Source organism: Toxotes jaculatrix, chromosome 1 (assembly GCF_017976425.1).
Source record: "Toxotes jaculatrix isolate fToxJac2 chromosome 1, fToxJac2.pri, whole genome shotgun sequence".
In the NCBI taxonomy this organism is placed as follows: Eukaryota; Metazoa; Chordata; class Actinopteri; family Toxotidae; genus Toxotes; species Toxotes jaculatrix.
This window is the reverse complement of record NC_054394.1, coordinates 30,039,966-30,055,596: the sequence shown is the minus strand read 5'-3', so window position 1 is coordinate 30,055,596 and position 15,631 is coordinate 30,039,966. Positions and strand designations below refer to the sequence as shown.

At 40.6% G+C, this 15,631-nt stretch overlaps 2 protein-coding genes across 2 annotated transcripts; both read left to right on the top strand.

The window, feature by feature from the left end:
* Positions 1-543: 543 nt before the first annotated feature.
* On the top strand, positions 544-4,100 carry LOC121182511 (C-type mannose receptor 2-like). Its single transcript, XM_041039105.1, has 5 exons — positions 544-656; positions 894-1,061; positions 1,940-2,052; positions 2,565-2,890; positions 3,381-4,100. The coding sequence occupies exons 1-5, from the start codon at positions 571-573 to the stop codon at positions 3,564-3,566; spliced, it is 879 nt and encodes a 292-aa protein (XP_040895039.1). The 5' UTR covers positions 544-570; the 3' UTR covers positions 3,567-4,100.
* A 972-nt stretch (positions 4,101-5,072) lies between these two features.
* On the top strand, positions 5,073-8,634 carry LOC121183118 (C-type mannose receptor 2-like). Its single transcript, XM_041040001.1, has 5 exons — positions 5,073-5,185; positions 5,423-5,590; positions 6,469-6,581; positions 7,094-7,419; positions 7,910-8,634. The coding sequence occupies exons 1-5, from the start codon at positions 5,100-5,102 to the stop codon at positions 8,093-8,095; spliced, it is 879 nt and encodes a 292-aa protein (XP_040895935.1). The 5' UTR covers positions 5,073-5,099; the 3' UTR covers positions 8,096-8,634.
* Positions 8,635-15,631: the final 6,997 nt, after the last annotated feature.

The window sequence follows — 15,631 nt, the reverse complement described above, 5'->3', positions numbered from 1 at the left end:
CAGTAAAAATGTCCAATATCACCCCTTTTCTTCAAAATGAAATGCTAACATTACAGAATGAGAGAAATGGTCGCACTCTGGAAATGTTCTTCAGATGATAAAAACGTTCTTAATTACATTTCTAACACGAGACTCAAAGCTGAGATCTGATGACTCAGAGGTTTTTCCTCCCGTTTACAGGGGTTCAGTGCCAGTACTTACAGTTTCACACTGAGTTTCTCTCGCTGAGCTTCAATACCTACGGCCAAGATTTCAGTTTGTCCTCCTTGAGTTGAAACCTATTCTCTATCTACTAAACTTGCCTTTCTAAGAAAGGACTGCAATCACAAACAGTTCCATATATGATGAGCACTGATTTAAAACAGTGATTCAGAGGAGTTTTATTTGCCTGCCTCCTGGTGTCTCTAGAGCGTAACATGACTTTTTTTCATTTCTGTAGCTAAAATTTTCCCTTTCATTTTCCAATAGTCAAATGGTTTCCCAGAGGTGCTGTGACAGGGAGCTCAGCTGTGTCTGCTAATCAAATGATTGTTGATACTAGAAACACAAAGTAGTGAGACGCACAGTCTGATGTTGGAGACTCATCGAGCAGCATTGAGTGTTTCTCACAGAAGACATTCCTGCACAAGAGACAGCAAACCAACGCATTGGGTCAGGTAACGACATCAACTGAACACACTAACACTGGGGTTCCCTCCATTAGTGGGTTTTTGTTTGTTTGTTTGTTTTTGTCATATCTGGTATCACATTATTCACAAATATGCTTTGCACAAGACACTAAGATGTCCATGACTGTATTTATCTGCTGAGCAGTTTTAAAAGTTGTCAGACTGTTTATCCTCACTGCACACAATCGCACAGAGTGGTTCAATATGATGCTCTCTGTACAACAGGATTGTGGTGATGATGATGATGATGATGAAGAGCAGCCTCTCAGGAGCCTTCCTGGTCCTCCTCCTCTGCAGTGATGTGTCTGGACTGCAATCTGTGTTGTTAAAATTTTACACAGTCGTTCAAGAACATAAAACCTGGCAGGACGCTCAAAGCTTCTGCAGGAATGGGTAGGGGTTTCTTTTTATTCACATTAGTGTCAATAGCTCATCAGAACAAGACATCAAAATTGTTTCTGAAAAAAAGGAAAAGACCAAAAGTTCAACACTTTGTTTTCAGACCAAATACCTGAAAACTGTGTTTTGTCTGTTTGCTTATTATTGCAGGGTGATATGCTAACGTGCTAACATGCTAAACTAAAGGTGCACTTTTATCCACCTTTTTTTGTGCATTAAAAAACCTGCGTGGAAACACAGAACAAACCTCACAAATAACGATCAGCTGATGTGGAAATGTTCGTGTATCGATAAAAGCAAAATGCGACAAAGTGCAATGGAAACAGACCTGAGGAAAAAATCATGATGTACATGAAACATGTGACTTAAACACTCACTGAAGTTTCTGCTTCAATAAAGAGACTAAAAAAAGCAGCAGGTGAAAACATCAGACTCTGTGATGAGGAGACTATAACATTTCTCACATTAATACATGGAACAAATGGAAATGCATTATTTCCATCTTGTCTTTTTTTTCATATTTGTTTCCACCATTTGAGGTTTGACTTAAAGAATACGTTGTCTTGTTGCACCTTCTTCTCCTACAGTGGTTTAATGGCATCCAACTGGAGAAGTAGTGTAACCCACTGCTTATCTCCATGATCTTTATTCTAACCGCAGACTCTCATTGACCCCGATGGTTTGTTCACAAGTTGTTTTCTCTGCTGTTTGAAAGTGAATGATTTTCAAATAGCTTTTAATCGCACAGCATTCAGGTAAATGTAAAATATGGAAAAAGGAAAATGTAACAAATGAACAAAACCTCAAGCTGTTTCTGACTCGAGGTTTCGCTGTGCAGATAAAAATCTTGATTTTCTTTTTTGTCCAAGCAGCTCACCAGACTACAATGATTTGGCCACCATGACTACAGATTCAGATGTTTCAGAATTGAATTTATATCACCCTAACACATGGATTGGCTTAAAAAGGAGCAGCTCAGATTCCGGTGAGGACTGTGCTTCCATCCATAACACCCTGAACAAGTAATGTGAGATGTTTCTAACACCATTTTAAAAACTGTAACATGAAACAGTTTTGTTTGATGTTAACCAGATTCACTTCAATTCACATGTATTTACTCTTACCGCTGAGCACTCTACCTGTGCACACCGAAGGTGTTTCGTATTTTGTAATATTATTTAAAATTTTGTATATTTGCTGTTATAGGTAGAGTTGAGAATATAAGTGTGAGTCAATGATGAAAACCTTTAAAAATCCTTGAGGACACAGATTCTTGAGAAAAACTGAGCACACGCTCTGCAGTTTGTCTGCAGTGTGATAAGGAGCTGAGGACTCTATAACCAGCTCCCTTCACCTCCTGAAACACATAGAAGCGAGCAAACTCCTATTTGATCATTTTTTTCTTGTTTTTTCTTCTTTTCTTGCTCTCAGTGCAGTTCATGGTAGGATGAATTTTACCTCTGTCGTGATGCTGAACTTTCAACATCTGTTCTGCAGGGAAAACATGGAGCTGGAGCTCAGGGTTTTCAGAGTACAGAAATTGGAAATCAAAAGAGCCAAGTAACAACGAAGACTGTGTCACCGTCCTCTCAGGAACTAAAGAGATGGCTGCCCGACCCTGCTCCGACCGCTTTCCCTTCATATGCTACAGGGACAACCTGGTCTTGATAAACGACAGCAAGACGTGGTACGAAGCGCTGGACCATTGCAGAGCCCTTGGCTTGGAGCTGGTCAGTGTGCAGCCTGAACCAGACCGTGAACCAAACCATGAACCAGACCATAAGTACATGATGGCCAAGATCACAGCGGCCAACACGGAGGAGGTGGGTTCACATTCAGCCACATATGTAAGAAATGCTGGCATGAGATCTGTTTTTGTAAGTGCTGTTTGTTACGGTGAGATAACTCAGACAACAACAGAGAAGCTTTCTCCAGAATATAAAGGAAAGCAAACAGGAGATCTGAGGAGGGAGGCGTCACACTCTGGTTTGCCTCTGTGTTGTGTGCCCACCTGCACATGCTCATCAGCGTCTCTCTGTCCTTGCACCCACCAGCCCGGCCCATAAACTTCACATTAAGATTACCTCATGCACATAAAAATAGTTTTCCTAGACTCTTGGAATGTACAGACTTTAAACCTTAATGGGCTGAAAATTATAATAATACAAAGAGTAATAAATGAGCTTGTTTTATAGATGTCTCTTTTATAATGGTGGTCTGTGGGGAAAATGCTTTGTAGACTGCAGGGTTTTTTTTTTGTTGCAGCTCTGTTAATACATCCATGGAGGTTCATTAGTCGTTTCCTCTCACTAGGTGTGGACAGGCCTTCATTTCCTGGGCGGTGACTGGCTGTGGATTAACGGGGCTGATATGTTGTACTCTGACCTGCCCGTTTGCCCCATCAACGGGCAGCACTGTGGAGTCTTAACCAAGAATAACACAAAGAGTATAGAGACCAGATGCTGTTCAGAGAAGAGGAACTTCCTGTGTTACAAGTAAGACTGACACCACTACAATCATCACTCCAAGAACGTCCTGCATCTACTATCTACCTTCTGTGTTTGTTCATATGCCACCAAAATTTTGATGACGACGACATGAAAATGATATGATGTGTGCTTTTTTCTTCTAAAATTTTTACTCGTGCCGGAAACTTAGGCAAATCTTCTAATTACAAAGCCTCTCATAGATTATATATCAGCTCAGTAAAAGTTGTGCTCAGCTTTGTACTCATTACTCCTTTCTCTCACAATAAATAGAAGTAACTTGGAGTACTGTAGACAACTTAAATTTCTTTATCATAAAGACCAAGCTCAGAAATGCAAAGGAAAACTGGGAAACACAAGCAAATAAGAAAAACAAACCAAAACACTGGTGATATAATAAAGTTGTAATTTTTCTTTACATTTCATATCTGAGCTCTCTGTTGAATTTTGTCATGATAATAATAGCTTTGAGTTGCCATTACTATCTACAGTAACATGTTTTTGCGTAACAAGTAAATTTCCCTGCTATGGGATCAATAAAGTTCTTATCTCATCTCGTCTCATCTCATCTTTTGTTAACGGACACACTAAACTCGAATCTCTGACACACCAAACTCAAACGTAAAAGTAAGACCTCTCCAAAAACCCGTTCAAAACTCACTTTGAACCATGTCCATGTTGTAATGGAAGCACTGGAGATGAAACTGATGCCGGCTGTGATCAGAGTGTTGCTGTGCAGAGAAACACACTCACTGTAAATCATTGCAGTCAGCTGGATGAGTGAGTATCAGTGTTGGCAGGCGGGCCAACACACACACACACACACACACACACACACACACACACACACACACACACAAACTAATCACTCTTGGTTTCCCCTGGTGGTCACATGGCTCCATAGAAAACAATGGCAGAAATATAAGAATTTCATGTATCAGCCTACAAAGGGAAAACGGTTCAATCTGGTGAAATACAGTAAAAATGTCCAATATCACCCCTTTTCTTCAAAATGAAATGCTAACATTACAGAATGAGAGAAATGGTCGCACTCTGGAAATGTTCTTCAGATGATAAAAACGTTCTTAATTACATTTCTAACACGAGACTCAAAGCTGAGATCTGATGACTCAGAGGTTTTTCCTCCCGTTTACAGGGGTTCAGTGCCAGTACTTACAGTTTCACACTGAGTTTCTCTCGCTGAGCTTCAATACCTACGGCCAAGATTTCAGTTTGTCCTCCTTGAGTTGAAACCTATTCTCTATCTACTAAACTTGCCTTTCTAAGAAAGGACTGCAATCACAAACAGTTCCATATATGATGAGCACTGATTTAAAACAGTGATTCAGAGGAGTTTTATTTGCCTGCCTCCTGGTGTCTCTAGAGCGTAACATGACTTTTTTTCATTTCTGTAGCTAAAATTTTCCCTTTCATTTTCCAATAGTCAAATGGTTTCCCAGAGGTGCTGTGACAGGGAGCTCAGCTGTGTCTGCTAATCAAATGATTGTTGATACTAGAAACACAAAGTAGTGAGACGCACAGTCTGATGTTGGAGACTCATCGAGCAGCATTGAGTGTTTCTCACAGAAGACATTCCTGCACAAGAGACAGCAAACCAACGCATTGGGTCAGGTAACGACATCAACTGAACACACTAACACTGGGGTTCCCTCCATTAGTGGGTTTTTGTTTGTTTGTTTGTTTTTGTCATATCTGGTATCACATTATTCACAAATATGCTTTGCACAAGACACTAAGATGTCCATGACTGTATTTATCTGCTGAGCAGTTTTAAAAGTTGTCAGACTGTTTATCCTCACTGCACACAATCGCACAGAGTGGTTCAATATGATGCTCTCTGTACAACAGGATTGTGGTGATGATGATGATGATGATGAAGAGCAGCCTCTCAGGAGCCTTCCTGGTCCTCCTCCTCTGCAGTGATGTGTCTGGACTGCAATCTGTGTTGTTAAAATTTTACACAGTCGTTCAAGAACATAAAACCTGGCAGGACGCTCAAAGCTTCTGCAGGAATGGGTAGGGGTTTCTTTTTATTCACATTAGTGTCAATAGCTCATCAGAACAAGACATCAAAATTGTTTCTGAAAAAAAGGAAAAGACCAAAAGTTCAACACTTTGTTTTCAGACCAAATACCTGAAAACTGTGTTTTGTCTGTTTGCTTATTATTGCAGGGTGATATGCTAACGTGCTAACATGCTAAACTAAAGGTGCACTTTTATCCACCTTTTTTTGTGCATTAAAAAACCTGCGTGGAAACACAGAACAAACCTCACAAATAACGATCAGCTGATGTGGAAATGTTCGTGTATCGATAAAAGCAAAATGCGACAAAGTGCAATGGAAACAGACCTGAGGAAAAAATCATGATGTACATGAAACATGTGACTTAAACACTCACTGAAGTTTCTGCTTCAATAAAGAGACTAAAAAAAGCAGCAGGTGAAAACATCAGACTCTGTGATGAGGAGACTATAACATTTCTCACATTAATACATGGAACAAATGGAAATGCATTATTTCCATCTTGTCTTTTTTTTCATATTTGTTTCCACCATTTGAGGTTTGACTTAAAGAATACGTTGTCTTGTTGCACCTTCTTCTCCTACAGTGGTTTAATGGCATCCAACTGGAGAAGTAGTGTAACCCACTGCTTATCTCCATGATCTTTATTCTAACCGCAGACTCTCATTGACCCCGATGGTTTGTTCACAAGTTGTTTTCTCTGCTGTTTGAAAGTGAATGATTTTCAAATAGCTTTTAATCGCACAGCATTCAGGTAAATGTAAAATATGGAAAAAGGAAAATGTAACAAATGAACAAAACCTCAAGCTGTTTCTGACTCGAGGTTTCGCTGTGCAGATAAAAATCTTGATTTTCTTTTTTGTCCAAGCAGCTCACCAGACTACAATGATTTGGCCACCATGACTACAGATTCAGATGTTTCAGAATTGAATTTATATCACCCTAACACATGGATTGGCTTAAAAAGGAGCAGCTCAGATTCCGGTGAGGACTGTGCTTCCATCCATAACACCCTGAACAAGTAATGTGAGATGTTTCTAACACCATTTTAAAAACTGTAACATGAAACAGTTTTGTTTGATGTTAACCAGATTCACTTCAATTCACATGTATTTACTCTTACCGCTGAGCACTCTACCTGTGCACACCGAAGGTGTTTCGTATTTTGTAATATTATTTAAAATTTTGTATATTTGCTGTTATAGGTAGAGTTGAGAATATAAGTGTGAGTCAATGATGAAAACCTTTAAAAATCCTTGAGGACACAGATTCTTGAGAAAAACTGAGCACACGCTCTGCAGTTTGTCTGCAGTGTGATAAGGAGCTGAGGACTCTATAACCAGCTCCCTTCACCTCCTGAAACACATAGAAGCGAGCAAACTCCTATTTGATCATTTTTTTCTTGTTTTTTCTTCTTTTCTTGCTCTCAGTGCAGTTCATGGTAGGATGAATTTTACCTCTGTCGTGATGCTGAACTTTCAACATCTGTTCTGCAGGGAAAACATGGAGCTGGAGCTCAGGGTTTTCAGAGTACAGAAATTGGAAATCAAAAGAGCCAAGTAACAACGAAGACTGTGTCACCGTCCTCTCAGGAACTAAAGAGATGGCTGCCCGACCCTGCTCCGACCGCTTTCCCTTCATATGCTACAGGGACAACCTGGTCTTGATAAACGACAGCAAGACGTGGTACGAAGCGCTGGACCATTGCAGAGCCCTTGGCTTGGAGCTGGTCAGTGTGCAGCCTGAACCAGACCGTGAACCAAACCATGAACCAGACCATAAGTACATGATGGCCAAGATCACAGCGGCCAACACGGAGGAGGTGGGTTCACATTCAGCCACATATGTAAGAAATGCTGGCATGAGATCTGTTTTTGTAAGTGCTGTTTGTTACGGTGAGATAACTCAGACAACAACAGAGAAGCTTTCTCCAGAATATAAAGGAAAGCAAACAGGAGATCTGAGGAGGGAGGCGTCACACTCTGGTTTGCCTCTGTGTTGTGTGCCCACCTGCACATGCTCATCAGCGTCTCTCTGTCCTTGCACCCACCAGCCCGGCCCATAAACTTCACATTAAGATTACCTCATGCACATAAAAATAGTTTTCCTAGACTCTTGGAATGTACAGACTTTAAACCTTAATGGGCTGAAAATTATAATAATACAAAGAGTAATAAATGAGCTTGTTTTATAGATGTCTCTTTTATAATGGTGGTCTGTGGGGAAAATGCTTTGTAGACTGCAGGGTTTTTTTTTTGTTGCAGCTCTGTTAATACATCCATGGAGGTTCATTAGTCGTTTCCTCTCACTAGGTGTGGACAGGCCTTCATTTCCTGGGCGGTGACTGGCTGTGGATTAACGGGGCTGATATGTTGTACTCTGACCTGCCCGTTTGCCCCATCAACGGGCAGCACTGTGGAGTCTTAACCAAGAATAACACAAAGAGTATAGAGACCAGATGCTGTTCAGAGAAGAGGAACTTCCTGTGTTACAAGTAAGACTGACACCACTACAATCATCACTCCAAGAACGTCCTGCATCTACTATCTACCTTCTGTGTTTGTTCATATGCCACCAAAATTTTGATGACGACGACATGAAAATGATATGATGTGTGCTTTTTTCTTCTAAAATTTTTACTCGTGCCGGAAACTTAGGCAAATCTTCTAATTACAAAGCCTCTCATAGATTATATATCAGCTCAGTAAAAGTTGTGCTCAGCTTTGTACTCATTACTCCTTTCTCACACAATAAATAGAAGTAACTTGGAATACTGTAGACAACTTAAATTTCTTTATCATAAAGACCAAGCTCAGAAATGTAAAGGAAAACTGGGAAACACAAGCAAATAAGAAAAACAAACCAAAACACTGGTGATATAATAAAGTTATAATTTTTCTTTACATTTCATATCTGAGCTCTCTGTTGAATTTTGTCATGATAATAATAGCTTTGAGTTGCCGTTACTATCTACAGTAACATGTTTTTGCGTAACAAGTAAATTTCCCTGCTGTGGGATCAATAAAGTTCTTATCTCATCTCATCTCATCTCATCTCATCTCATCTTTTGTTAACGGACACACTAAACTAGAGTCTATGACACACACCAAACTCAAACGTAAAAGTAAGACCTCTCCAAAAACCCGTTCAAAACTCACTTTGAACCATGTCCATGTTGTAATGGAAGCACGGGAGATGAAACTGATGCCGGCTGTGATCAGAGTGTTGCTGTGCAGAGAAACACACTCACTGTAAATCATTGCAGTCAGCTGGATGAGTGAGTATCAGTGTTGGCAGGCAGGCCAAAACAAACACACGCACACGCACACGCACACACACACATAAGGTGTGTCCAGTATAACAGAAGCGTGCTGAGAAGCTGCTGGGATTACTGTCCTGCTATCTTGGGAGTGAAACAACATCTGAGATGAAAGAGAAGATCTTAGATTCTAAATTTGGGAATGGATAAAAACGTGAAATTAAAACACGTTTGAGGAGATGTGGAATGCGTTAAAAGCTGGATGAAGGGTATCTGTGTTAGTTGTGACTGGATTTTTCTGTTCTTTAACAGCTAATCCCTCACTGTGTTTAATGAAGCTGGCAGCTGTTCAGTGATGAATGTTTCACAGATGTGTCATGTGCTCGTTATGAGCGAGTGATGGAAACCTTTCCTGGAGGGCAGAGCCTTAGAAAACCCAGCCTGTATGAACAGCATGGTGCTGGCAGGGAGTGTGTGTGAGTTTATGTGGACTATGTCTTGAACAAAATACACAATTTCAATCAGCTGAGACTAAATGATTTCTCTTTCATCAAGACAAATCATACTTACCTTCCAAAATACAAAAATGATTCATGAAGCCATTTTCTTTTTTTGCGGTAGTACTCCCAAACACCTGGACACAGACTTTGATGTGTATAATTTGTGGGAACAATTGTGGTCATAGTTAAAAAGAAACCAACATTAAAGGACGAGCGGAAGCAAACACTCGATCCTCTCTGTCAAAGTCAGATCTTCAAGATCAAAGTATTTTGCGATTCAGAGCAGTGTCTTTAGTAATGGGTCTGTGCTCATGGGATTTGTGCAGTTCATATCCTGTCACTGGTTTCAGGCCAGTTTCTGGTGACTGACAGTTACAGGTAAAAATGCACCAGCAAAATCAAGGAAGAAGCACAATACAAGCTTGCAACCATGGATGTAAACAATACACATTTTGAAGTATTAAAAAAAAATAGTTTTACACATTTAAAAAGAGACATTTAGAAAGAGAACACATTTGTTGGACCTCATGGATACACACAGCACTGAAAGTAAACCCAACTTTTTATTTCAAGAAAATGTAAATTTGTTTCATATGTTTATTTTAGGCATTATGTTTTATGTAAATGATACCAGTGCCTGGCCTAGTGAGAAAAACATATTTTAAAAATAAATTATGGTCATGATGTCAGGTACACGGAAACTGAAATAACTGACATTGTAGGGAAAAAACTCTCCTTCAGTTTCTCTGGTTTCTAACATGCAGTTCAGTCAAATTTTCACTAGGTGGCAGACGTTTCTCCCTCTGCCAGGCAAGAACCATCCTCACACACAGGCCTGCTTCAAATGCACATGCTGAACTGCATCCATCCAGTCAAAGTGGGGCCTTTCGGTTTGTTTATTTTGTGGATTCAAACAGATACGGACACTGAACAAGTGTGTGATGTGGTGGAGCTTTGTTTTCTGCCCTGTCTTTAATCCAGATCTGTGACTCTCAGACTACAGATTCTGGACCTGTTGCACAGTCTGGCATTCTTAAAATTTATTACTGAGGAAATGTTGAACATATGAACTCACCAGGCCTCCTTCTTCTTTGTCTTCTTAGCAACTGACAAGGTGGAGCAAAGTGTTTTGGAGGATGAAAACTGACAATGAAGGTGAATTAGTTTGGCAGATGATGGAGGCAGTTCCATTAAAGTCAATACAAATCATGTAAAGTCAAAGAGGTCACAGGGCTCCATGAGATTAGTGTCATTTTTTCTACTTTACACTCACCTGTCCAGGTATTTTCCACCTTATAAGTCACTGCAAAGATTGTCTTCCACTGAGTAAGTCACTCTTCACACTCTTCCTTAAGGAAATTTATGAATACTATAGTACGTCAGTGCATCAGTCAGCTGTTACACCAAAACAAAGACTTATTCCCGGGGCAGTGTTTCCTTTTACGCTGTGTACCACCTCCAACAAGCTCTAACTTCAGCTTTGCTGCATTAGCTGTTGAATGCTCCTTGCTGACGTCACTCACGGTGAATCCATTCCCTCATCTGTCTGGATTGGATCAGCAGCGGCTGCTTTCTTGCTCGTGATGCCGTCTGGCAGTGTTTACTGGAGTGAGAGACACTGACGGGGTGTTTGGGCCAAGAGTTGGGAACAGAGCTGCAACCTCCGGGCCGAGGCTCAGACAAAAGTTCACAGATTGTACAGTAAACCTATCAAACAGTAACATGCCTGTCAAACTAAAAACTAAAACACTGTGAACGCAGATAAAAAAGCAAAGGCTGCACGAAAGCAGACAAAGTGAAAGGGAGGAGCAGAGGCAGGTTCACTCCAGGTGACACAAACTGAGGAGACACATCTGCTCGAGTTGAAAATGTTTCAGCTTTCAGAGAGAAATTTGTGTGAATCAAGAAAATCAAAAGCTGCTCAGCCTGTTTGCTGGATTCCTCTGTAAAACTCAACTGGACCCACGGAGAGGTTCATTTGAATATTTCGATCGTTAAAGGGAAGATGATTGATGATTCTGCAAATCTAGTTTAAGCTTAATTAAACTTGTCTGTTGCGTAAAATCTTATTTAAATTTGTACCAGAATCAGTACAAACCTTCACTGTGGTTTCCACTGTTTTCATAATTATCATAGAGGTCAAACAGTGCATGTAAAGAAATCTGCTAATGTTATCTACTAGTTTTGTTTCTTTAAAAACTTAATCTGATGAGTTGGGTGAACTTTAGCGGTTTATTCTTTCAACTCATTATTTCAAATACAAAAATTAAATTAGAACAGTTTATAAACTGATATTTTAAAAGTATGTTAAGTTGAATTAACTTTAAATTTAAATTTAAATTAAAAACGTATATATTTATGTTACATTCCTATATGATGTTGCACAGTGTACCACTGTACACCACCACCTCAAAACCTGACACCTCTGTCCGACACTAGGTGGCAGCACCGGGCTAGGTGACATGCGCATTTCCCCGTGAAGACGTGCTCGGTAATGGCCGCAACCACCTTGAAAGCGGGAAGAAAGCTTCTGGCTCCGTCTTGTTAAGGCAAGTTGCTGCAAACTGGAACATTTTGTCGGCTTTTTATTTAGTAGCGCGTTAGCTAGCGCTAACGTCGCTAGCGCTAGCTGACACACTTTGACGTAATGAGCAGTTGTAAGCTAGCGCTAACAAGCTAACGTCGCTAGCGCTAGCTAACACACTTTAACTGAATGAGCACTTGTAAGCTAGCGCTGGCGCTAACGACGTTAGCCCTTCACATTGGTCTTGTAAAACTACACATTCAGTATAATTTAAAGGATAACTTAAAGAATTTCAGCGAAGGCATTGTGCTTCTTAACAGCTGCTAAATCAGTTGCTACAACCATTGATGGTGCAGTAAATCTTTAATGTAAAGTTGGACATTCAGAGAAATTAGGAGCAGCCAAAGTAAAAAATTTTAACTACTTTGTAAGTAACATTACAATATGAGTTAAATTAAACTTATGATGTCACGTTTTATGAATTGTGTTTGCAGTAATAAAAAATATTTCCTAAATCACAAACTAACGAACTGAAAAGACAGTGTAACACGCAGACGCATGTATGGTGCAGACTTAGTCTTTATAATTTTTTGACATGATTTTTTTTCATACTTACTCTTGAACTTGGAGTCAGTGACGATGAGTCAGATGTGAGAGAGATTGTGGATGCTGTCAAAGAGAATAACCTTGTTCTTGAAAATGACAGAGCTGATGTTCCAGGTAAAATTCTCACTCATGATGGCACTGGTGATGGATTCACAAACTTTGCAGTATTTATCAGGTTCTTGACAATCTTCCTCCAAAACTTTTCTCTTCACGCTATTCAGCTTGAAATTTTATGCAAAGCAAGTGCAGTCAAACAGCATGGCTGTGCAAATGTCCTTCGCCCTCTTGTTCAAGACCTGGTAACTCTTGAAAAACATGGTGTCTATGTTGAGCAGTTAGGTGAGTGTGTTAAAGGAGCTCTGCTGTTTGTGTCAGCTGATAACCTAGGTGCTCATTCTTTGGCTGGTTTTCAGGAGAGCGTCATCGTGGAGCACCCTTGTCCATTTTGCGTGGCTAAAAGGAGTGACATTCAGCAGAAAGAGGTCCGGTCAGGAGCATTTGAGCCCAGAGCCAGCCAGGATCGTGATAGGCAAGTGTCTGAAGTTTTAAAGAATCCAAATTTGATGAAAGAGTATGGTGTGAAAGGTCCTTGTGTTTTAAGAGACAGCTTGGAACATTTCCACATTGTCATTGGGTTTCCCCCTGACATAATGCATGATCTCTTGGAGGGCATCATCCCTGTCACACTGTCAGGGTTGTGGCTCCAGCATCTTGAGGAACTAATTTCTTCTGTGGATTTAGTCTGTCTCAGTGTCTCTGTCTCTCCATGTGATCCCTGACTGACTCCACGATGCTGAGATCAGGGCTCTGTGGGGTCCAGACCATGCTCTGCAGGACTCCTTGTTCTTCTTGTCTCTGAAGACAGGTCTTTATGAGCGTGGTCGTGTGTTTGGGCTCGTTGTCCTGCTGACACCTCCTTGTGGTTTTTAAATACCATGCAAACTCTTGCACAGCAGACTGGAAATCCATAAGCTGCTGTGAATATCATAGAATGTGATATTGATTGTGTATTGATTATGAGTTTGTAGTGAACTGAGGAGAGTCTCAGGTTGACTGAAGTTAACCTGGAGCTCAGAGGGATTGGGGTTTTTCACAGTTCGCCACAGAGTGTGTTGGGTTTTCCTAACTCTCCAAACTAAAAAGTAAAACTCCTCCTCTGGGGAGACACTGGAGAAAGTGTTGTAGTTGGCGGTCGGGGCGGCGTCTTCGTCAGCCTCGTACGAGCTGTTTCGACAGTCAGACTGTGTTAAGTGCTGTGGGAGTGTTGCCGTGGTAACCGTTTTGTGGAGTGTTTGTGAGTGTTTCAAGCTCCCGCGGGATTTTGGGGGGGGGGGGGGGGCGAGCAAGAAACTGTGTGTGTGTGTAAATCAGTGTTGGCTTGAAATGCCTGGGTGACCTCATGCACATCTGTGTGTGTTGGACTGATATACGGAGAGAGTTTGTAAAGAGAAAAGTTCCACTTCTGTCTTCGTGTTCAAAAGCCGAGTCTCTTGGTGTCTGAACAGCATTAAACAGACAAACAACAAACAAACAAACAGACTGGGTGGTATTAAGGCCCTGACAGTGATGGTGCTCAGTGTTTGGAGCTGGACGGAGCAGATCAGCTCGTCGCCTCCAGCAGCTGCTCCTGTTCTGAGCTGCCATATCTTATTCATAACCTGCTGAACAGTAACCGGATCCAACGCGCTCATTATTCCTTCAGCTTCGTTCTCAGGCTGCTGCTCATATCTGAGTTTTGTACAGTCGGAACAAAGGGAACAGCTTCTTCTCAGTTCTGCTCGTCTGCTCTCTTTGTGTGATACTGTTTTTGTTTTAATTTGTGTTTACCAGATCCTCAGATTCATTAAAGTGACCATAATGACACTGATGGTTCTGGACTCATCATCCAGAACCATCAGGGAAGTGTCTGATTGGTCCCAGATTCAGTCTGCAGCAGGACAACGAGCCCAAACATAAAGCCAGAGTCATAAAGAACTAAGAGGAACAAGGTCCTGCAGCAGATGGTCTGGCCCCCACAGAGCCCTGATCTCAGCATCGTGGAGTCAGTCTGGGATCACATGAAGAGACAGAGACACTGAGACAGACTAAATCCACAGATGGACTGAGGCAAGTTCTCCAAGATGCTGGAATACCAGACCTGCCCAGTACCTTGAAAACTGTGCGCGGGTGTAGGAGGAGAACTGGTGCTGTTTTAAAGACAAAGGCTTTGTTTACTACTTTTCAAAGTAAATATCATAAATCACCAGTGTTGCCAGATTAGAAGGATTTCCACCTACTTTTTATTTATCTGGATGGTTAAAAATTAATCATGGGCAGACTGTGATCATTTGGGCTGCGTTGGTCAAACACCAATAAAAAGTTCAGGCATGTTCCAGTTAACAGGCCACTCTCACATCCAAGCAGTATGACTGTGGACAGGACACTGAGTTCAGTAGCTCAGCTCCAGGCGCAACAACTAAAATGTTATTTCAGTTTATCACAACTGGAACTTCTATGTATTGATTAAATGTTAATTACCTACTTCTAATTAAACCTGTTCTGATTAACATTCTGTCATAGCGCTGTGATAAAGGCTTATATTTGTTCATATGAGTGAAAACTTTTTAACATTTAACATAACTAACTTTAAAGACTTTGTTGTGTTTGTGACTCATAATCTTCAGCTTTAAAACGGAACATTATAACCTTCATGAAGGAGGATTTTTTGCAGGACTGTCATATTAGACTTCATTAGTTTTACTTCAGTGTACCTAATAATCTGACAACAGAGTCAGATTATACAGTATATATACAAAATATTTATATAATGTAATATAAGTAATAATTGGACTGCTTTTTGTCATTAAAAACTCTCTGGGAACATCCAGAAAATTTCCAAACTGGTCACCTTCTAGAAATTCGGTGAAATGTAGTTTTTATTCAGAAAACAACGAAAGAAGAGAATAAAGTTTCATGTTGCAGCCATCGTTGCTTTTTTAAAGGGTAGTGAGAAACACAGCTGATCACTCCGCTCATACTCAGCCGGTCTCTCAGCCTGTTTAAAAAAAGACTGCATGTAGACACAGAGCTACAGTACACAGACTGACACTCCCCTCATAAGATGCATGCATACAATATTGTTACTGATCCACTGTTATGATATCAT

Coding starts and splice junctions, on each gene's coding strand:
- LOC121182511 (XM_041039105.1), top strand. CDS start 571: ATGTTGGAGACTCATCGAGCAGCATTGAGTGTTTCTCACAGAAGACAT. Junction 657..893: donor AAACCAACGCATTGGGTCAG/GTAACGACATCA, acceptor TCTGTACAACAG/GATTGTGGTGATGATGATGA. Junction 2,053..2,564: donor AAGGAGCAGCTCAGATTCCG/GTGAGGACTGTG, acceptor TCTGTTCTGCAG/GGAAAACATGGAGCTGGAGC.
- LOC121183118 (XM_041040001.1), top strand. CDS start 5,100: ATGTTGGAGACTCATCGAGCAGCATTGAGTGTTTCTCACAGAAGACAT. Junction 5,591..6,468: donor CAAAGCTTCTGCAGGAATGG/GTAGGGGTTTCT, acceptor TTGTCCAAGCAG/CTCACCAGACTACAATGATT. Junction 6,582..7,093: donor AAGGAGCAGCTCAGATTCCG/GTGAGGACTGTG, acceptor TCTGTTCTGCAG/GGAAAACATGGAGCTGGAGC.